Genomic DNA, 23,085 nt, shown 5'->3' with positions numbered 1-23,085 from the left:
TTAACACAGTTGAATACTAACAATGCCATTTGCCAAAAGGTTTTCCAAATAACAGTTACAGATCCAGAACCGGTGAGAAACTAGTGGATTTCATTCAGTTCGGGTATTATGGTGGTTGGTGGATGCTTCATTGGAAGCTTTAAAGATACCAATATTATAGAAGCAATATTGCATTATTTTATTGACGATTGAATTTCATTCTGGTCCCGCTAATAAAGATTGGACCCGGGTTATTAAATAATATTGAAAATAATCCAAGTCACTCAAAATTTCAAGCACCATATAAGAGAAAATACTCAGTACCCTTGTTATGTTAAAGTTTTTGGTTAAAAGTGGTTACAATCATTTATATGTGGGTTACAATCCCGAATGACATCCCTCTATGAAAAATCCCGTCAAATAAAATGTAGTTAAGCTTCCTTTTAGAAGCTTGTCACCAATCACATAATGTTTTGCTGATAAGAAACAAACATAATGTTATGAATTAGCCTGATAAATAAACTAAGGTATGTAAGTTGTTGGCTCCCTCAAGTCAAGTATACACTATCTAGCACTGCAAAACCAGCTGCAACCCCTCCTTCATCAGATGAAGATACTTTTGTACGCATCAGATAGCCACTTTGTTTGTTAATGATAACCTTATCCTTATTCCTGCATATTTCAGTGCATGAATGCCAAGTTAATGCAAATTTAAACTCTGAACTGTTGTAGTGTGGTGTGGTGAAGCAAATGTACCTTAAATAAGTACCAAATACCCCTAGTTCTGAAATGGCATGATCCTTACTCCAACAACCCTTACGCATCAAAACTGTTGCAGAAATAGCCGGAAATATCCTCTGCATAAGGATATAAGCTGCATCTTCTTGAGAACCTGATTTCTGCAACTTTTGGAGGGTCTTCCTCACATCATCACCATAAATATTGTTTCCTGAGAAAGTAATAATCATGTAAGTTTTTTTTTTCAATAAAGTAAGGTAGTAGGTTGAATCAAAGTTTAGGTAGTGCAAGACCTCCTCCTTCTCTTTGGGGCTTCATCACAAATAACTCTGGCTTTTCAATTGCTTGTGCAACAATGTTCGAGTCATCCAAACTCCATAACCCAGCAAAGCATTTACGCAGTTTAGCAATGTCTTCTTTGTTTTCAAGGAACCTGTTTATAGTTTTAATTCAAGGATTTAGTCATAACATTAATTACATAATTAAAGAAATGTAATCTAAGTCTTAACTACGAATGGTTGACACTGCTTTAAACTTGAAATTTTAATGTAACGAGTTTATATGTCTTCTTTCTATATAGTATTTAACTTTCTCAATTCTATTGTGAAAGTTACACTCATACTTGTATTCCAATATCGACAACTTCTACCAATTAACTAGTCTAACTCTTTTATCGAAACATTCCCCGTTATGATCTGCTCTATGGACAACTTCTGGAAGGAAAACAGATCCTTAAGTATAATGTCATTTTACATGATAACTTAAAATTGTTCATCATACAATTGACAGGAAAAGATACCTCTCAAGAACACCAGGCTTTGCAAGTTCTTGTTGAATCTTTTTTGAGCCAGCCAGATGATAGGATATAGAAGGGCATTTGATAGCAGAAGATTGTTCCATCAGTAGCCTAGCTTTCCATTCCTGCGTTTGAGCAACATATACCAAAACCGTAAGATGTCAAAGTGAAGCGAGAAGACTCACTAATAATATAAGATAACGTAAGCGTAATAAGAAACAATAATTTGGCAGAAAATAATCCATAGAATTAAAAGAAGGAAACAAGCTTTTTGAAAACATATTCTTTCATGTTTTTCAGAAGAGCTTTCCCACTAAAAATTTTAAGAGTTTTTTTTTCAGCTTATTTTTATATTTTTTATTTTAAAAAAGTTTTAATGAACCTTTAAAAATTAAAAATATATTACAAGTGTTCCTTCAGTTAAAGAATTGAGAAAGAATATTTGAATAACAATTTACTGATGGAAAAAAGATATTTTTTTTACAAGTAATATTTAAATTAAAAAAATCATTTAAAAAAAATAATATAAGAATTTTTGTAATAATTAACTTGGATAAAAATTAATTTTAGTACATGACGAGAAGTATTCAGTCTCAAATGATGGTGGACTTTGGAGACAACGATTACCGATGTACGCCAACTACTTTTATAGTGCCAAAAAATAGTTTATGTCCCATATTTGATAACTACACTCCAATCATGTTTAAAATAACTATGTTATCCTTAAAAAAGTTATAATGTTGACAAGGATGGCGTCATGCAGTGAAGGTATTTTATTTTATTTTTTTAGTAGTATGGAATGTAGAAAGAAAAACTCCCATGTTTTCTATATCAAGTTGATCATTTTCGTAAAGAATTTAATTTGTTAGCACTTTGTTAGACAACAACTCTATAATCTTGTGAAAAAAACTTTATTCACCTCTTGTTGTTATTGTTATTCATACAATACATTATATTTATAGAGCACATTTCCTCACCATTGTACTCTCGACGGCTATAAACGGCTAACTCATTAACTACCTAGACTCCAACGGCTAGTGCATTAACCACTCACAACGGCTTGTTTCTTACAACGGCTAGTTACCTATAGTGGTTAATACATTTAAGTTTATTAAAAACCCAACAAAACTCCCCCTTAAACTTAAATGCTTCTTTTATTCTCCATCTCTGTTCCTTTATTCTTCATCACGGCTTCCAACGTGCAATAACTCTTCTCACATTGTGCTTGTCCCTTTCATGAATAGTTAAATTTTTCGCTTTCTTCATGACTGACTTCCCTTTCACTTTATCTATGGTCGACTTGTACTTCGCTTTCCCTGTGACTAACTTGTTCTCTGCTCTCTCAGTTTTTGCATCCTTAATGGCAAACTTGTTCTTCTCTTTGACTGACTTGTTACTCATTGGGTTCTTTGTCTTTGTGGCCGATTTATCGTTAACTGAGTTCTTATCAATAGGCCGACTTCCTTTTGAAAGATTAGACCACACCCACGTATTGTTGTGCTCAATCTCCTCAATCTCCTCATCCATTTCAAGTCGCCACTTCTCATCTTGCACTTCCAGTGCAGCTCTCAGATCCTTCTCAACTTGTAACTGTTCTTGCAAACTTGAAACATCTTCTTCAAATTCCAAGTGCCGCTTTTGCAAAGCCTGTTTCCTTCTCTCTACGCTTTCTTGTAGAATTAAATTATCTCTAACCTCCTTTTCAATACTCTGTTGCAAGTCTCCTTTTGCAATCTCTAACCTTTGAATTAGAAGTTCTTCTTCTTCAAATTCTGAGCTATTCATGCTTTTCACGTGCTCCACCGAGCTATCTGAGTAATCTACTTGCCCCACCGAGCTATCTGAGTAATCCACTTGCCCCACCAACTTATCCGAGCTATGTAGGCGTTCCACCAAGTTAATCGAGTTGGCCTCATGCTCCACCATGGTGTCCAGGGTATCTACATGTTCCACCACCCTATGTGGGCTATCTGCATGTCTCACCAGCCTATGCAACCTACTCGGTTGTGTTGCCGACCTATCCACGCTACTCGACTGTCTTGTCGAGTTAACAATGATACTCAGCCTTCTTGCTGAACTCTCCATGCTACTTGGTCTTCTTGCCGAGTTCACCACTTGCTTATGCTCAGCTCCCGAGCTACGCACCATCATCAACAATGTTGCTTCTTCTTCAACATCTTTTGTGAGGTTGATCGTCTCTTCATTTCTACTTTCAGATCTACAATCTTTGGCAAAATGTCCAGACTTACCACAACTGAAACACTTGCCCGAGTAGCACTCCTTTGCATAGTGACCATACTTGCCACACTTGAAGCACTCAACATTTGAGTTGCTTGATTGACATCTTTGTTTGGAGTAATTGATCAAGTGGCTCAACCTTCTTCTTCTTCTTCCGCTGCTCATGCGCCTCAAGGGACCCAACAAGCTCTTCAACTGTGAGCATTGGCAAGTCCTTAGACTCTTCAATCGCACACACCATGTTCTCAAAGTCATCCGTTAGAGACCTCAAAATCTTTTCCACAACTCGGCTAGCGGGCAACGTCTCTCCGTTTCTACTAAGTTGATTCGCCACAGTTTCAACCCGAGTAATGTACTCGGCTACTCCTTCTGTCTCCTTCATATTCATGCTCTCCAATTCGCCTCTAAGTGTTTGAAGTCGCACCTGCTTCACTCGGTCATCTCCCTTATACGCCTTCTCCAATATGTCCCACGCTTCTTTTGAAGATTTAGCACTTGCAATCTTTTCAAAGCCAGACTCGTCCACAACTTGGTACAGGATGTACAAAGTTGCCTTGTCCTTCACACGTGCGTCTTTCAGCACTTTCAACTGGGCATTTGACCAACCTGTAGTGTTGGCTGGTTCATCAAAACCATCTTCAACCACCTCCCAATTTTCTTGGGATCCAAGAAGGGCCTTCATTTTGAGACTCCAATTGTCATAGTTGACAGCCTTTGTCAACTTGGGCAGAGAAATACTATTTGTAAGACTGGCCATCTCACTCTTTTTTTTTCTCAAACACTTAGCTCTCTTTTTTCAAGCACTCAAGCTCTCTAGCTCTCTCTCTTTTCCACTCAAATACTCAAGCTAACTGGCTCTTGATACCACTTTGTTAGCACTTTGTTAGACAACAACTCTATAATCTTGTGAAAAAACTTTATTCACCTCTTGTTGTTATTGTTATTCATACAATACATTATATTTATAGACCCACATTTCCTCACCATTGTACTCTCAACGGCTATAAACGACTATAAACGGCTAACTCATTAACTACCTAGACTCCAACGGCTAGTGCATTAACCACTCACAACGGCTAGTTTCTTACAACGGCTAGTTACCTATAGTGGTTAATACATTTAAGTTTATTAAAAACCCAACATAATATTTGTAGGGATCAACTTTCCTGATGCCTTCAAAATGAAGTTTAAGAAAGATTATTATTATTTCTACACTCAATAAATTTTTTCACACATTTTATATTCATTATTTTATCCTTTAATTTTTTCTTTTTCTATAAATATAAAGGTTAATTTTTTTAATAATCAAAATATCCTTAAAATAAGTTGTCAACAGGAAGTGTCAAAAACCATTTTTCTTTAAAAGAATAGAAAACGAAAGAGATGTTTGCAGAGGGAAAAGGCAGGGTTCATACGAGCATGAAAAAAACTGAATTCATGTCACTTACAGATTCTGAAGGATAGTCAACAGGTGTATAGCCAGCACGGAAGTAAATTACTGAAATTTGCTGTCCATCCCTGCAAAAATTATGTATATTTCTCCACACTCAGAAATATCCCGAAATAAAACCACAAAACAAAGCTGAATATGCAGTTTTTATTTTAGTGGCCGAAGGTTAATTACATACACACAAAGCGTTCCATCTGGTAAAATCTCCCCTTCTTCATCAACTTCTGCCAATGTTTTCCGTATACTTGTAATATTGTGCGTGTTGAAAAGCTAAGGATACTAACACAACAAAAATATGCACACGGTAGCATAAAAGCTACAGTAATTTCCTTTTGATGGATCTCTCTAGAAAAATAATGAGAGATAATAACTCATGAGTCCAATCCACACATAAATTGATTGACATACCACTTAATCCAAAACCACATTCAACTTTTTTATTTTTAGTCGATGTAAAACTAAAACTAACAGTTGAACTCCCAAAATCATTACATATAAAAGCATCCCTTTATTCCTTTGATATGGCCTTTAATTGTACAAAGTATTAAAATAGAAGTGCATTAAAACTTTATAGGAATAAAATGAACACTATTCTTTTGACATTATTTATAACCATTAAGAAAAGGATATTTTTCTCTCAGAACTGCACAAACCAAATGCTGATCGTACATATTTCGTTCTTCAGCTTGAACAATAATCATAATCACAGCCCTTCATGGATACAAAGAAAACATAATGAATCAAAAAGCAGCATAAAAATTGAGAAAGTTCAAAGTTATTTTTTTCCCCTTAACTGACCTGGGGTTATTGTATTCACTCCAAGCTTTAGCTAAGGCTTCTGCAGTTTGAATAACAGCATCGTTGGCACCAATACTTTTGGAATCAAGTCCAAGCAATTTTCCATGACGAGAAAGTATGTATCTACAAAATGACCAACTAATATAAAGGTATTTCCTCGACAGCAAAATTTCATTAAAACCAAAATAAATTACAACTCTAATACGAATGCATAATTTCAAACATATTTATTAAGAATGGCACAGCATGAAAAAAAAAAACAAAAAAACTGATATAGCAAAATAGCTGTACTAAAATATCACAGATAGATGATAAATCATTTATAATACACAAGTAGTTTAAAATAAAATAGTAAATATTACAGAATTTCATAATTAACTGTTAAAAGTTGGATCATAGTACACATTCAACGTCTAAAATAATTAAAAATGAAAGAAATACCAACGTATTTCATGGTTGTATGTTTGGATGAAAAAAATTATGATTTAAAAACATTGAAACACATGTAATTTGAATTATTTGAACTTCTTTCTTTTTAAATTCTGGTTGGATAGAGCTAAAATATTTTTTAAAATGTTATATTTGTTAAAATAATTTAAATATTTTTTAATTTTGAATTCTGCGTTTTAATATATATATATATATGATTATGTGAACTATATAATCATAAAAATGGAAAAGAAATAACAGAGGGAGAGGAGAGATATAGAAGAGAGAGAGGCGATGAAATTTAAAAAAAAAAAAAAAAAACTTCAAAAAGAAATTAGTGAAATATGATGAGTCTCACAAAGCACTAGTTATAGAGCATAGTTTCTTTTTTTTAATCAAACCCTAATCTTTGCAGAAAAATAAAACAAAATTTTATTAACATTGCAATAAATTCTTAACTTCATAAATCTTTACAAAATCATTTTTAAACCCCAAGTTATTTCAATGAAAAAAAAATGAGAATTAAAGTTTTATGAAGAAGATAATCAGAAAACAAACAAATTTATTTAATTTAAAAACAGAAAATTTTAATTAGATACAAAACTTAAGAAACTAAAATATCAATCATTTCAAATTAAACCAAAAACCAAAATTATAAACAAGTAAAATAAAAGAAACAACATGAACAAAGACCTGTGCGTGCACACACCGTCAATATCATGTTGCATGATGTGAAGGACCCAAAACATGGTTCACGGAGAACAATTGATTTAAAATATAACAAATATTATATATATATATATATATATATATATATATATATAATATAGACCTTCATATTTGTATATCATTTTATTGGTATCTTGTTTGATGGTATGATAACTGTACGAATTTAGGTGTAGAATAAAAAAAATTAATATATTTTATGGTAAATTTAGAAAATTGTTGGGTAATCTCTCCATTGCAATTAAGGAATGTAATCCCTTAACCGACTGGCTAAGGACGTAAATGAGCATTGGGTATGAGAGTTGGTGAATTGCAGAAAATACTTAAATGGGTTATTATTATAATATGAATGTCTTAGTTTAGCACATAATTTTAAATAAAATTTTTGTATAGACAAGTATTATGAAAAATTAGTCGAGTCATAATTTTGTTTACATTTAGTATAAAATAGTTTATCCATAAGATGAATTTTTTAATAACTTATTCACACGACAAGGACACGCCATTCTGCATAATAATATATAATATATATAAATACATGTATGAACAATGAGAATTTGCCGCAATGAAACAAGTTAAAACCTCTCAATACATTTACCTGTGAAGTTCTGTCACAAGGCTACTAAGGCCGGCAAAAGAAGAGGCGATTGTGTTGAGTTCTATTTGCAGGAGTGAATTAGTCTTTTCATCAAGCATATAATCTGAGCGATGTAACCCCAATCGTATTTCCTACAAAAATTTTGACAGAGCAGACACCATTCATCAAGAAAAATATAATAAACAAGTGAAATTTTAAGGAGTGGTCTTTAAACTTAACTCAACTCTACAAAATCAATTTGTAAGAGAAAAGATTTGTATCCATTTCTATACTATAAAATCATCTTATCTTTAGTTAATGTAAGAACACACACCTTTCACGCCGAGACATGTATATCTTGAGTGTGAGATTAAATATTAGTGATTGTTCGATAGTAGTGACACGATAAACCCAACAAACAACAAATCTTGATAAGATAGGTTCTAACTCATAACTACAATATCATGTTAAAAAGTAGACTTTAAGCCTAACTCAATAAAAAGAACAATGAAAATATTTCAAACTAAGTAAATGTCATCTTTAAATTTTCTGTCAGAGTTGACAACAGGTCCATGTAAGAATGCATCAACAATAAAAATGATCGTGACAATTTATGCATAATTTTGCCTTTTGTGCATCACACTCCTCCTGACAAATTTTAGCTTCCTTTAAATTGGAAGATTTTCCTAACTTTTAAAGTTCAATTTTCGATTCCTTCTACAAAGACAGCAGCCCAGTCAGATAGACAAAAGAAATCAGAAATTAAACTTCTAAAGTTGGAGTAATCCTCCAATTCAAAAAAAGAGGACACACACAATTTGTTCATAATGACTATGAGGCAGAGAAACCAACTTTATATGCAGATTGTAACAATCATTTCCATAGTTGATGCATTCGTATATGAGTGTGTTGTCAAGAAAATTTAAAGACGCGAACTAATTAGTTTGAAATTCAAATGCAATTCCGATATCATGTATACTGTCCCCAAAGTTACAAAATTGATAGTTTTTGTTCTTTTGTATTTTCCACATACCTATGCTAAGAAAAGCAAATGCACAATGGCCACAGAAAAATATCAATAAAATGCAAAATTCATTTACTTCAATCATTCTTTCATTTGCAATTTGAAGTCAATTTAGAATACGAATTAGACTTAAAATCCAATCTATCATTTGTAATTATATCAAACAGTTACCTCTTTTTTGTTAATCTGTAGCATGTTGGAATGAATGTCCAGAAGTCTAGAGGTGAATTCATCGGCTTCCTTAGTTCTGCATTTAGAATGATACACAAAAATATGAACACACGAAATAAATGTAAAACAAAATAAAGTATGATATTATTGAATAATAAACCCTAAAATGCATCCAGAAGGTAGCAAGAAAGAGTGGAGGAAGAGTTAACCTGGAGAGAGAGTGTTGGAGAAAGTCTGTATCCAAGCTAACACGATCAACGAGTTCATTGAATATCGGAGCCAATTCAGAGGCTTGTCTCCACTGCTTTTGGGGAAACGGCGTCGGTAACAATGCAATCGGAGCATGCACCAGTCCTACGCCGGGAACGCTCCCTGATCTCTGCATCCATTGATGATTTTAATTGGTACTAACAAAATGCGGTTATCAGCAAGCAAAGGAACCGAAGAAATTAGAAAAGAAAATGATGGAAGAGTGACCTGAACGGAGCTATCACCGACGACGAGGCCATGGAGTGAGCTCCAAACGAGAGCGTCATAAGCGACGGTGTGAAGGAGTTGTTGATCGAGACGGTGGTAGTTGAAGAGATACATAATGGTTAATGATTCTGAAAGTGTGTCAGAGTGAAGACTGATGGCTCAGAGAAGGAAGGGAAAGGACTATTCCATTAGGAATGGTGCCAACCACACAATAAGATATTAGATAAAGCCAGAATCCACTGAAAAGGCAAAATAAAAAAGTAAGTAAGAACATTTATATTATTTATTACTAGACTTACACCCGTGCAAACGCACGGCTCCTTTTTTTGTTTACTTTTTTAAGTTAAATTAAAAATTAATAATAATAATATTATTATTATATTTAAATAAATATTTTTTATACAATTTATATTGAAGTACTATAATTATATATAATATTTAAATGATGAATTAGATAATATGATAAATATAATTTTTTTTATTTTTTTAATATGATATTAATTAAAAATAATTATCAATAATACTGTTATCACTTAATATCAATACAATTATTTTAATATTAATTTTTCTACTATAAAATATATATTTATATATATATTACTCTTGATAATATCAGACTATTTAATAATAATAATAATGGATTATATTAATAATAATAATATTATACTATTATTAATATTAATATTATTATTATTAATATTATTATTAATATTGATATTATTATTATTAATATCAATATTACTATAATTTTAGATTTAAATTTTTTTTCTAAATTTATAAAAATTAAAACTAAATTAAAGATAATCTTATAATTTATTATCTAAAGTAATTAATATGAAATTTGTTTTTCTGTAATATCAATCGATTTTACAAAAGAAATCAATTAGTTCCATCTATTATCTATTCTCAATTCTTAAAACAAAAAATCATTTCAACTTTTTAAAAGATGAATTAAATTAAGCTCATTTAAACTAAATATAAAACTTGTACTTTTTAAAATGAATATATTCCATTCAAACTACTTTATATAAATTATTTTGAGTATTGAATTAAAATCTAAACACTTTCATTATGAAAAAATTGTTCTGAAATGTTAAAATATTTATTCCCACCAAAATTTTACAAAATATCAACAATTTTTTTTAAAATAGTTGAAAAAAGATTGAGGTTTAGCTTTACAACATTATTAGTTGCTTTATTCCAACACTATATAGTAAAAATTATAGAAAGAGCCAATTAGATGTTGATAAATAATCAAATAAATTTTACTTCTATAATTAGAATGAAGTTAAAGTAGAGACATATCCTAACAACATTCATTTTTTTGTCAAACTCAACTGAAGAGAGACTACTTAAGTATGCTCTCCACTCAGTATCAATGATCTGAATCAAAAAATGTTTTTCTCATACTAAGATAATATTGTTCATCTATAGCATGGACCTTGTAACTTAACAATAACACTAATATACTCAACACGCTTTGATTGTAGTACTCAAAATGACAGTAGCCACAACATCATTGTCCACTAATAGATTAGAGAGTGGCTTTGTGCTTGTGATGTGATAGGTAGATAAATGTATATTGTTCTAGAGTCTTCAAAACTATTTGTCTACTGATTAGTATGTAAGTAAATACCAGCACTGCCACTAAAATAGGTATAGTTAGGTATAAATTTGAAGAAAACAAAGAACCAAAAGTCTCAATCATAACGTTGCAAAACAATTCCATAATTAAAAAATTGCACTTTTAAGAGAATCTCAAAATCCAAAACTGCATTCTCATTATCTGTAGCAATCAAAAATATGAATAAAGAGTAAGTCAAAAAGTATATTAGATTTATATTACTAATTACTTAATCAAAAGATAGCAAATACATATCATCTAATATAACAAACATCTTGAGGAATGTCAAACTTTCAATTCAAACATTTCATATATGAATAGTAACGAGTTAATGTCATGGATTTTCTTCTTTTGTTCAAAAGGAATAAAAGATGTCAGCTTATAAACCTGATCCATGACATATGCCATCACTGAGGTTTATAAATCCCAATTGAAGTTCAACAACACAGATCCTATTCTCCCAATTGAAGACCAACAATGATAGCCTTGCATTCAAATACAACATTAACTTATAATTAAAATTCATACTTGCATTACATTTATCCTACCCAAAAAGAATAAGCAAGCACAACAGAACATAATAGAAGCAGAACAAAAATATCCCTTGCAAAAAGCATACCAAGCAGAAGAAGGATGTCCCAAGACCAATTGTTGTGGCACTCAACCTTCATATGTAATCCCTCGTTCGACCCTTTCTATTAACCCTTTTGGTAACATTATGTTTATATAGAATCATAATGGAAAAGAACATTTACCTATTTATATAATATATCGTATGGTAGATCATAAATTAGGTGAATTTTTACCTACTCTAAACTTTTGAGGACATGCGAAAAATATTAAAAGATCTCGTTAACTAGAGATGGCAAATAAACCCGTGCCCGTGGGTATCACCCGAACCCGTCCCCGTTTTGACGGGGAATCCCCGCTTTGACTGGGTATGGGTATGGGTATGGGTAATACCCGAAATTTTCAACTGGGGATGGGGATGGGGATGGGAATATATATATACCCGCCCAAATACCCGTCCCCGCTTAAATTACTAAACTATTTATAATTTATTAAATAATCTAAAAAATATATATAAATAAATAATATATTTACACATAAAATATAATATAATATAATATAGTATATATACATATAAATAAAATATACTTATATATATATATATATATATATATATATATATATATATTTACACATATACATGTAATGTAATGTAATATAATATAATATAATATACATATAATATATATACATAATAATATAATATAATATATATAATATATACGTATAAAACAAATTAATCATTTAACTAGTAAGATCTTTTATAAACAAATTTATAACATGACAAATTTATAAAAATTTAAAAGAAATATATATATATATATATATATATATATATATAAAAGCATAAAATATCTACGCATATACATATAATATATATACATAATAATATAATATATATTATTATATTTATATTATTATATAATATAATATAATATATACTTAAAATAAATATATATCTATAAATATATATATATATATATATATATATATATATATATATATATATATATATATAAACATAAGATATCCACACATATAATATATATATACATAGTAATATAATATATAATATAATATAATATATATATATATATATATATATATATATATATATATAACATATTTTTCATTCTCTTTGTTTTTTGTTATACACTTTGTTTACTCTCTCAATTGTCTGGTTTGTTTTTCAAGATTTAATTTTGAAGGTAATTTTTCTTCTTCTTATTACATAATTTTTACTCTCTGTACATGGTTATGTTCAAATAGGTGTTCCTCAATTTCATTCTATGAAATAATTTTTAGGTTACACATTTGATTATCTTTATTTATTTATTTATTTTCATGAAAATGTTTGACTCTTATTTTGTAGCTCTTCTTTTTGTTACTTTGGTTATACACTTTTTTTACTCTCTTTTAATTGTTTGGCTTGTTCTTTAAGGTTTAAGCAGATCTTCAAGGTACTTTTCCTTTTATCATAATCTTAATTATACATTTTTTTTCCGTTATGTTATGTTCAAATGGATATTCTCAAATTTGGGTCACACATTTAATTATCTTTACTCCTTTATGATAATTTTATTTATTATTTATTTTTTGTTTCATGATAATGTTTAATTATTTACTATAGAGGCTTTGATGTGTACAAGAAGTTGGATATGGAACTCAAACCATCTAGGTAAGTTACTCAAATTTATTAATATTTTTTGTTTGTATTTTTTGTGAATTCTCATCTAATATTCTACATTTGGTGTTTGTAGGTGTTAAAAAATTAAAAGGAAAAGATGTTCTCATGAGTGAAAATAAATCTGATGAAGAAGGTACATTATATTCTAGTAATTAAAATTTTCAATTTCAATTATTATATCATATCTAATTTTTCATTTTTTTTCTATGTGTAGGTGGATCGAATGCAAATGAAACCACTGATCATTTGTAAAATTAATAAATATTTTGGTTATTATAAAATTTTAGTAATGTGTAATTTTTTAGCTTTTATATAATTATTTGAATTTTATTTAGTTGTTATTTGATACTTTAATTTGAGATTTATACTATTATAATATTTTTCTTAATATTTGACATCATGAAAATCAAAAAGAGTATGTTATTTTAATATTAAATATTTTGATAGTATCATGATTCCGTTGGTGTGATTTTTAAATTTTTTTTATAAAAAATATTTAATTGATATATGGAACAATAAAAAAAATGGGTATGGATATGGGTATAAGAAAATACCCGTTACCCGGTGGGGATGGGGATGGGTCAAAAGTTGTATACCTGTTGGGTTTGGGGATGGGGATGGGGATGAATTTTTATTATGGGATGGGGATGGGATCATGATACCCGTACCCGCCCCGCCCCGTTGTCATCCCTATTGTTAACGTTAATTTGAACATCAATTTTTGAACAGTAATGCATAAAGAAATATTACAAAATTGAATTATTAGTAAAATGAAGTTCAACTCATTTCTTTTAGAATCCATTAAATGAATTAAATAATTCATAATAATAATAAAATTTTGTTTTAATGAAGAATTCAATCAATTCAATATTTTATTGATTTGTCAAAATAGACTCTTATAATAAAGAAGAACATCTATACATAAGTCTTGTCTTTTGGTCAAAGCTCTTCCATAAACTAAAATCCATTAAAAGGCTTATCACTAAAAGAAATGGAAAACTTGTTAGTTCAAGACCAACCATCAATTCTTTCAACTAGTTATGTGGTAACGGATTTTCACTTTTGTATGTACTCTAAAATCACCTTTAAATCTCTTAAAAGAAACAACACTAATTTTACCCTTTAATCTTTCTCGATCTTTTCTTCTTCATCTTTTTGTAATCCTTCCTATCAAAAGAACACAACATAACAATTAAAAAACAAAAAATATATTTAACCTTCTGTTTTATATGCAATATGAGAAAAATTTTATCAATCTCATTTTAATATTATATCAGTATATTTTTTTGGCTTAAATATCTTTTTCGTTCTCATTTTTGTAGTATTTGTTGTGAATGGTCGTCATTTTGACATAATGTTTAAGATGGTTTTCATTTTTACCAAATATTTAAAATGATCTTCATTTTCGCAATTCGTGTTTTATTTTGTCCTTTTTTGTGATGTCGTTTTAAATCAGTAACGGAGCACTGTACAGTACACATAACGCATCCCAATGCAACATAATACAAACAATGTCACATGTATAGTGCTCCGTTATTGATTTAAACAGTGTCACAGAAAATGACAAAATAAAACACGAATTGCGAAAATGATGACCATTTTAAACATTCTGTCAAAATGAGGATCATCTACAACAAACACTACGAAAATGAGGACGAAAAAGGTATTTAAGCCTTTTTTTTTCTAAAAAGTAGCCTATTATTTTTTTACTTAACGTAAAAAGTAAAAAATGAAAGTTAGTAAAAAGTAAAAAACCAAAGTTAAGAGAGAAAAGTCAAAGTATAATTTCCGTTACTTTCAGTGGGCCATGGCCCGTAAAATTTTTCTTTTGTCTACGTATTTGTTTTTTTGGTTTGGTGAACTTTAATGGAAACTGAACTTAGTTTAAATTTAAATATGTTTTTTTATTCATGAAACATGGCCATATTTTATATTTGGCTATTATAATTTTTTTCTTTTACTCCTTATTTAGTTCTAGAATCTCCAAAATATTTATAATTTGTGTTTTTTCTTTACGACACATAGATTACTTGTATATTCTCTTTATTAGTTTCTTTCTTCAAGATGAAAAGAATATTATAAAACCTAAATAAATAAATATTTTACAGATTAAAAAATAACAAGAATCAAAATTAGAAAATAAATTGTACAGGATAAGAAGCAAGATACAGCTAAATTTTGAAAACTAAAAATAAAATCACTCAATTGAGCTAGTTTATAAAAATATTGAAAAAGATGACAAGCCATATTTCATTAATTTAAAATCATTATCAAATTAAAAATAAGAAGGTACATAAAAATTTAAAATATTTTACACCTTTTTTATTTCAAAAAGAACACACGAGTTACATTTTTTTTACAACTTGGATTTTAATAAAATAAAATAAAAAACTAAACTGGCATTTAAAATGGCTTTTTATGCAGAAGAAGAGGTTAATGAATGACATTATCAGAGTCTTCACCTCCCTCGTGAAAGGTTGCTATGGCTTCCTTCAAGTTCAAGCCAAAGCTATCTCATTGAGTCACATCACAACTTCACTTCAAACCATTTTTCTGAATCTGTAACGTTGTGGATTCTCACTTTATTAACATTTTTTAGTATAGTTGAATACTGCTTAAGATTACTGCACCAAATACACCAACATTTCATTATGTTCAAACCAAATTTATATAAATACATTTGATAATCGGACACCATTCCGTAGGAAAAGCTAAAGGAGACAACAACAATGCATCTTCTCTTCTTTCACTGTTTGAGGAGAGAAACAAACACAATCAGGAGTGAGGAAACTAATGGTGATACATGTAAAACATTCATAATATTTTGAATTGAAGTGAATGTGATAACTAAGGATCTTGGCTCCATCAAGTTAGGTATGCAGTGTCTATCACTCCAAAACCAGGTAAAACTCCACCTTCATAAGATGATGATACTTTTGTACGCACCGTGTAGCCACTTTCCTTATTAATGATAATCTTATCCTTGTTCCTGCAAATTTCAGTTCATCAGTGTCAAGGGTATTGCAATTTTAAGCAATGATAGCAATGTTGCTGAGCAATGTACCTTAAATAAGTACTAAATATTCCAGCTTCTGAAATCACATGATCCGTACTCCAATTACCATCACGCACCAAAATTGCTGGAAAAGTGGCTGGAAATATCCTCTGCATGAGGATGTAAGCTGCATCTTCTTCAGAACCAGATTCCTGTAATTTAAGGAGGCTTTCCTTCAAATCATTGCCATAAATATTGTTTCCTGAAAAGTAATTGCACTTCGTTGTGTAAGTTTCTCTTCCAGGTGTTTTTTCTAAGGAAGTGTTGAATCAAAGTTTAATATAAGACCTCCTCCTTCTCTTTGCGGCTTCATCACAAATAACTCTGGATTTTCAATTGCTTTTTTAACAATATCTGAGTCTTCCAAACTCCACAACCCTGCAAAACATGAACGCAATTTGGCTACGTGGTCCTTGTTTTCGACAAACCTGTTTAGAGTTTTGAATCAAGAATTTTAGGAAGAGATATCAACCATAGTTAGATATGAAAGGAGAGATACAACATCAATAAAACATTAAGACATGAACTCAATTCACACCTAAGGGATTGATACTACTCTTACTCCAAAACCTTTAAGATAATAGATTTATGAGTCTTCATTCTTATATAGTGTTCAACTTTCTCTTTTTACTTAATGTAAGACTTAGACTTAAATTTGGATTTCTAACATGAAGGGTAAAATCTTAAGACAATAATAACTCACAATATTTCATTTTACACTTTTCCTTTAGACATAGTATCTGTGAATTGATCATAAAGGATGGAATATATAAGAATATTAATCAGAAGATACCTCTCAAGCACACCAGGTTTTGCAAGTTCCTGTTGAATCTTTTTGGTGCCAACCAAATGATAAGATATTGAAGGGCATTTGATAGCAGAAGATTGTTCCATCAGTAGCCTAGCTCTCCATTCCTACACATTTAGCAAGATATACCCAAACCAGAAGAACTCGTTAATGTTAAAAAACAATGCAACTTTAGCAGGAAAATTATTACGGAGTTGAACAGTGAGTTTTTCTCAGCTAGAAAACTGAATTCATGTATCTCACTGATTCTGAAGGATAGTCTTTTGGTGTGTAGCCAGCCCGGAAGTAAACAACTGAAACTGGTTGTCCGTCCCTGCAAGTTCCAACAAATTATACTTCTCTTCTGTCAGAAATGAAATATAATTAAACCAAAAAACTTTAGAACAAAGCCAGATTTTCAAGATAGAGAGAGTTACGTACACAGAAAGTGTTCCATCTGGCAGAATTTCCCCTTGCTGATCAACTTCTGCCAATGTTTTCCTTATGTTTTTAATATGATACGTATTATAAAGCTAAGGAAAATAACTCTTGCAACCCAAAATGTAATGAACATAAAACTACGGTAGTTTTTCTAACATAACATCTCTATGATACAAATCAAAGTCTGCTCACACAGATTGTTCCTTTAGTACCATAATTATAAGTAATAAGAAAAGGATATTTGTCTCTTAGAAGGGCAGAGATATAATGCTGCTCATACATGTTTCGTTCTTCAACCTGAACCACGACCAAAATTGCAGTCCTGTACAGATCCAAATATGGCATGAACCAAAATTAAGACTTTTGATACAGGACCTACACTTGTCTGAACCGATTTTAACTATACATTCTGATAACACTCGTAGGTTTAAAGAGGGAAGATGTTCACTAAAAAGATACATGAGTCCAACCACACAAGACATTGATATCACTCTTAACTCCAAATCTTAAGACAATGATTTATAGATTTTCATCCTTGCATTATACTTGACTTTCTTGTTTATGCCCAATATAAAACTTAGAGTGATACTTAAATTTCCAATATTGACTTTTGTAAAATAACTCGTTGTCGTACTTTCTCATGTTTCTTCAAACTTTTTCTTACTCGTGTTTTATCAAATACTCAGAGAACCACAAATGAAAGAGTGAAAAGGAATTTTCATTTTCCAAACTGACCTGGGATTGTTATACTCACTCCAACCTTTAGCCAAGGCCTCTGCAGCTTGATCGACAGCATTGTTTGCAGGAATCCTATTGGGATCTAGTCCAAGGATGTTTCCATATTGAGAAATTAAGCTCCTGCCAAAACACCAAAATAATAACATGATACACGTCAACATGATAAATTTAACTTCAAATAAAAATCTACCACCAGAGTTCGTGTGAATAATTCCAAGATGCAAACCAGAGTTAGAGATGAAAGCGCAATACGTGAAATTTACAGCAACTCCTTACTTATGAAGTCCAGTCACAAGAGTTCCCATCAAAGCAAAGGAAGTGGAAATGGTGTTCATCTCTATTTGCAGAAGTGATTTAGTCTTCTCATCAACCATATAATCTGAACGCATTATTGCCAAGCGTATATCCTGTGAAAATTATGACAAGAGAAGAATCAAAACCAGGAAAAATTATGATTCTCTCTTAACAGTGTCGGTGGTACAAATTTCCTACCAACGTACACTTACCTCTTTTTTGTTAATCTGTAGCATCTTGGAATGAATATCTAAAAGTCTGGAGGTAAATTCGTCCGCATTCTTAGTTCTGCATCGATATGAACAGATTATAGTTCAAAATTCACTCCACAGTATCAAATTTTAATATAATGTATGCCAAAAGTAAAGTTGACTCATTCAGTGCCTTGTAATATAGCAACACAAAAAACATTACCTTGCTAGAGATTCCTGGAGGTATTTACCATCCAAACTCACCCGATCAACAAGTTCGTTAAAAATAGGAGCTAATTCACAAGCTTGCTTCCAGTGACTTTCAGGAAATGGCCCGGGTAATAAGCAAAACGAAAGATGCACCAAGCCTACACCAGGAACTGTTCCTGATCTCTATGATAGGTAACATTGATTGTAAACATCAAAATATCATTTTAGTATCCAAAATCACTGTATCAAATTTAGTTCTTATATCATAAACATCAAGATTAAAACTATAGCCATTTAGTAACATAAAAACGGAAATGGTATTTTCATAATTTTGCAAATTAAATTACTCGGTATTTATAACTCCAAGGTTTAATTCCATGTATTACTTAATCTCATCTGAGGTTGATGTGAACATAATTTACTAAATTGTATTGTTAATAATTTACTAAATTGTATTGTTAAAAAATTGCAGTGAACTAAAAATTAGTTCATCTGAACTGAAAAAATAGTTAAGACGAATTAAATTAAATTGTTTTCTATTCTAAAAAATTGGGTTGAACTTTGTTTTCTGAACTACATTATTTTTTAATTGAATTGTACTAATTTTGAATTGAATTGCACTAATTTTGAATTAAATTGTACTATTTTTGAATTGAATTGTACTATTTTTTAATCGAATTGTACTAATTTTGAAATGAATTGTATTATTTTTTAATAAAATTACACTATTTTTGCACTGAATTGTAATATTTTTGAACTAGACGGTACTATTTTTGAATCAAATTACACTAATTTTAAACCAAAATATATTATTTTTGATTAAATTGTATTAATTTTGAATCGAACTATATTATTTTTTTATCAAACTGCATTATTTTTGTACTGAACTGCATTATTTTTGAACTAGACGGTACTATTTTTTAACCAAACTACACCAATTTTAAACCAAAATATATTATTTTTGAATAAAAAAAAATAATTTTCAACCGAACTACACTTTATAGACGCATATACATTGATATGAATGCATATACATTAATGTCATTTAATCATAAATTATTATAAATAATAAAAGCTTTAAAAAATTGACTAAATGATCTTTTATTCCTTAACTGTGTCTAAAAATTATACACTAATACAAGAATTAAACTAATTAAAAAATTATTTCCAATATGTTTGCTTCAAAATGACCTAAACCTCTAACAGATTAACCATAACCCTCCCAAGGTCATTTGAAACCCTACTCACTCCATTCAGAATTTATAAATATGTTAAATCCAAATTTAATTCATCAATTGTAACATAACTCAAAATAATCATCTTACAAATTCTAACAAATTTTTCTTACAAATTAATGACAGGATAATATATATATATATATATATATATATATATATATATATATATTAGAATTTTTACTCTCCGATTAAATTACATCCCCGATTAATCTTTCCGCAAATCCTAACAATTAAATCTGTACAAAAAAAAAAAAATAGAAAGAGAGAGAAAAAATATCCTTAAAATTCAATGTTAATAAAGAAAATTAATAGTTTGTCCATAGCTATGTTACAAAAGAATTTAATTACTATGATTTAGTTAAAATGAATTAAATTGGTCTAAATCTTGTCCAACTTCCTTGAAATATTACTGAACTAAAAAGTAAAAGACACAATTAGTCCTAAAAAGTTTATTTCTTGATTATTTCAAACCACTCACTTATTTATTTATTTCTGCATTTTATTTTCTTAAAAGTTTATATTATCCACTTTTTTTTTACCTTTATTTTATAATTTAATTTTAACATTTCTCAAATATATTATTTACCAGTTAATAAGCAAATTTATCGCAATTTAACATATTAAACATAAATTAAAAATATTGTTCTTATACATATTTTTGCATAAATAAATATTAAAAAAGTTAAATACTGGTAAATATCTATATTTATTAATAGGTATTTGATTTTTATATATATAAAAAATATCTATTAAGAAGTTATCCTCTTAAATTGATTTAAATATTTTATAAAAATAATTTCTAATTTTGAGAAAAGATACCCAAGTTATTAAACAAAAGTAGTTGTCAATCTCATATTTGAGTTAAAAGACTTAAATCTTTTCATGATTTGAATAGAAAAAAAGTACTGTGTAAGATTGGACTGGACCTACTCTTTTTCTTTGTAATTGATGGGGTGTTTATAATACAATATTTTATACTAATATTTAATCAAATTAATTTCTTTGGTTATATTGAATTAATTATTATAAAATATTTATAATTAAGAAATACTTATCCGTGTTAAATTGATGGTCTTTCTTTTGTGAAAACTTTGGTTTGGAGATTTTGGAAAAATGATTGTTTGACTTTTATTGCATTTAGCCATTATTATTACATTAACTTATGCGGTATGAAAAAAGAAAAGAAAGATTTTAATAATTAAATTTTGATAACTTTATTTTTGACATGATATTTTTAAATAATTTTACAATATATAAAAATAAGAAAAAAAAAATAACTTCAAAAATATTATATTAGGTTATAAAAAAAATTTCAAAATTTAATTGTTAAAAATTATTTAAAATAAAAAACATCCCAAACTTGACTTTTAACGCGGAGATTTAAGTAGTTAATTGCGTTGCAGTAAAAGGTTCAGTTTTCTTGAACTGAAATTTAAAATAGTATAATTCAATTTTTTTAAATAATTTAGTTACTTTAGTATAATATAATATAGATAATTTTATAATTGAGTAGAATTAAGTTTATTTTACCCGACCTTAATTGTAAAGTGAGTTTATGTCTCTCTCAATATCACATAAAATAAGGATTGACCCACTTATATAATATATATGAAATCTCCCACCAATATTAAAGAAAAAGTAGGATAATGAATGAATAATAAATTATTATCATTAATGTCAAACTTTAATCATGAAGTATATTATTAGAGTTTGGATTTTCCGGTTAATTTTGTGTATTATTTTTTATCGTGTCTTGATATTATATTGATAGACACTTATTTTAATATTTTAAAATATATTAATTTTTTTTAAAGTATTATCAGTGTATTTTAATAATACAGCTCAAGAATACGATTGAAAATCTGAACTCCTTAACCTTCTGAGAAATATCATACTCACTCTCGCTGTTTATTACAGTCACTCATGTTATCTAAGAAAGACATTATACAAAATATAATGTTAAACTATGAAAAGTGTACACATGTTGATGAGTTTTGCGCAAGGTGGGATAAGCAGAAGTAAAAAAAGTTGCAGAAAGCAAAGGAACAGGATCCAAGTAACGTAGAGAAAACAAAAACAGTGACAGAGTTTGACCTGAACCGATTTATCTCCAACGAGGAGGCAGTGAAGAGTGCTCCAGACAAGAGCATCATAAACGATGTTTTGGATGAGTTTTTGGTCGATATTATGATAATCGAAGAGGGAAGGGGCGGCGGAAGAATCAGTGTCAGCCTCTGCAAGAGGAGCAGGGTTCACAGATGAAGGCTGAGACATGCGTTTAGGGAAAGAGAGTGAGTGTGTTTGGTGAGGTGAGAAAGTGTAAGAACTCAAAAGCTTAGGCTTTATTCCAATGAAAGAAGGAGAACACAACAACCACCCACCTCTACTCCCATTGTCGTCTTCTTTTCATTTCCGTTTATTATATAGCAATCCACCGGCAGTGCTCCATCTTCAATCCACTTTTAAATAAAAATAATAAAAATAATTTTTTTGACATCTTCCTTTAATAATTTGAGTGATTTTCTAATTTTTTATTTTATCACTTTTTTATATTCCAAAATCACTTTAATGATATCACCTCAAATAATAAAAAAAAAATCGTTAAAATTTAGTTCTCAAAGTATAATCCATTAAATAAATGTCGCTCCTGTTAAAAAATAATAATAATATCAAAGACGCTTTTTTTGTTATTTGATCACATTTGACTTGTCTCTCTAGAATGTTTTTTTTAGATTTAATTAGTTGGATGATATTTACTTTCATTTGGATATGTCAATTTGGTATCTGCTTTTAAAAAAAATGTCAATTGAGTCTTAATTTTCTAAAAAATGTCTCAATTAGGTACAT

General features: G+C 29.5%; 2 protein-coding genes across 2 annotated transcripts; both read right to left on the bottom strand.

The window, feature by feature from the left end:
* Positions 1-283: 283 nt before the first annotated feature.
* LOC114186756 (glutathione synthetase, chloroplastic) lies at positions 284-9,637 on the bottom strand. The gene is made up of 12 exons (XM_028074760.2): positions 9,404-9,637; positions 9,136-9,305; positions 8,927-9,002; positions 7,753-7,883; positions 6,000-6,122; positions 5,832-5,912; positions 5,380-5,460; positions 5,200-5,269; positions 1,517-1,638; positions 1,011-1,150; positions 736-928; positions 284-651 (listed from the first exon to the last, which is right to left on the bottom strand). Exons 1-12 carry the CDS (start codon positions 9,515-9,517, stop codon positions 528-530), a joined length of 1,425 nt encoding a protein of 474 aa, XP_027930561.2. The 5' UTR covers positions 9,518-9,637; the 3' UTR covers positions 284-527.
* Positions 9,638-15,905: 6,268 nt separating this feature from the next.
* LOC114188952 (glutathione synthetase, chloroplastic) lies at positions 15,906-22,641 on the bottom strand. Its single transcript, XM_028077630.2, has 12 exons — positions 22,333-22,641; positions 19,014-19,183; positions 18,812-18,887; positions 18,582-18,712; positions 18,303-18,425; positions 17,809-17,889; positions 17,568-17,648; positions 17,391-17,460; positions 17,133-17,254; positions 16,628-16,767; positions 16,349-16,541; positions 15,906-16,273 (listed from the first exon to the last, which is right to left on the bottom strand). The coding sequence occupies exons 1-12, from the start codon at positions 22,510-22,512 to the stop codon at positions 16,150-16,152; spliced, it is 1,491 nt and encodes a 496-aa protein (XP_027933431.2). The 5' UTR covers positions 22,513-22,641; the 3' UTR covers positions 15,906-16,149.
* Between the last annotated feature and the right edge of the window lie 444 nt (positions 22,642-23,085).

Source organism: Vigna unguiculata, chromosome 6 (genome assembly GCF_037176805.1).
Source record: "Vigna unguiculata cultivar grain cowpea cultivar isolate G323 ecotype 2 chromosome 6, ASM3717680v1, whole genome shotgun sequence".
Lineage (NCBI taxonomy): Eukaryota > Viridiplantae > Streptophyta > Magnoliopsida > Fabales > Fabaceae > Vigna > Vigna unguiculata.
This window is presented reverse-complemented; position numbering and strand designations above follow the sequence as displayed.

Bases quoted from the DNA above. Each gene is read 5' to 3' on its own strand.
- LOC114188952 (XM_028077630.2), bottom strand. From the start codon at position 22,512: ATGTCTCAGCCTTCATCTGTGAACCCTGCTCCTCTTGCAGAGGCTGAC. The intron at 16,542-16,627 runs GTCTTATATTAA...ATTACTTTTCAG, and splicing joins GCCGCAAAGAGAAGGAGGAG to GAAACAATATTTATGGCAAT. The intron at 16,274-16,348 runs GTACATTGCTCA...TGAAATTTGCAG, and splicing joins ATATTTAGTACTTATTTAAG to GAACAAGGATAAGATTATCA.
- LOC114186756 (XM_028074760.2), bottom strand. From the start codon at position 9,517: ATGTATCTCTTCAACTACCACCGTCTCGATCAACAACTCCTTCACACC. The intron at 9,306-9,403 runs GTCACTCTTCCA...CAATGGATGCAG, and splicing joins TCGGTGATAGCTCCGTTCAG to AGATCAGGGAGCGTTCCCGG. The intron at 6,123-7,752 runs GTAAATGTATTG...GTCATTTTGTAG, and splicing joins CTTGTGACAGAACTTCACAG to ATACATACTTTCTCGTCATG.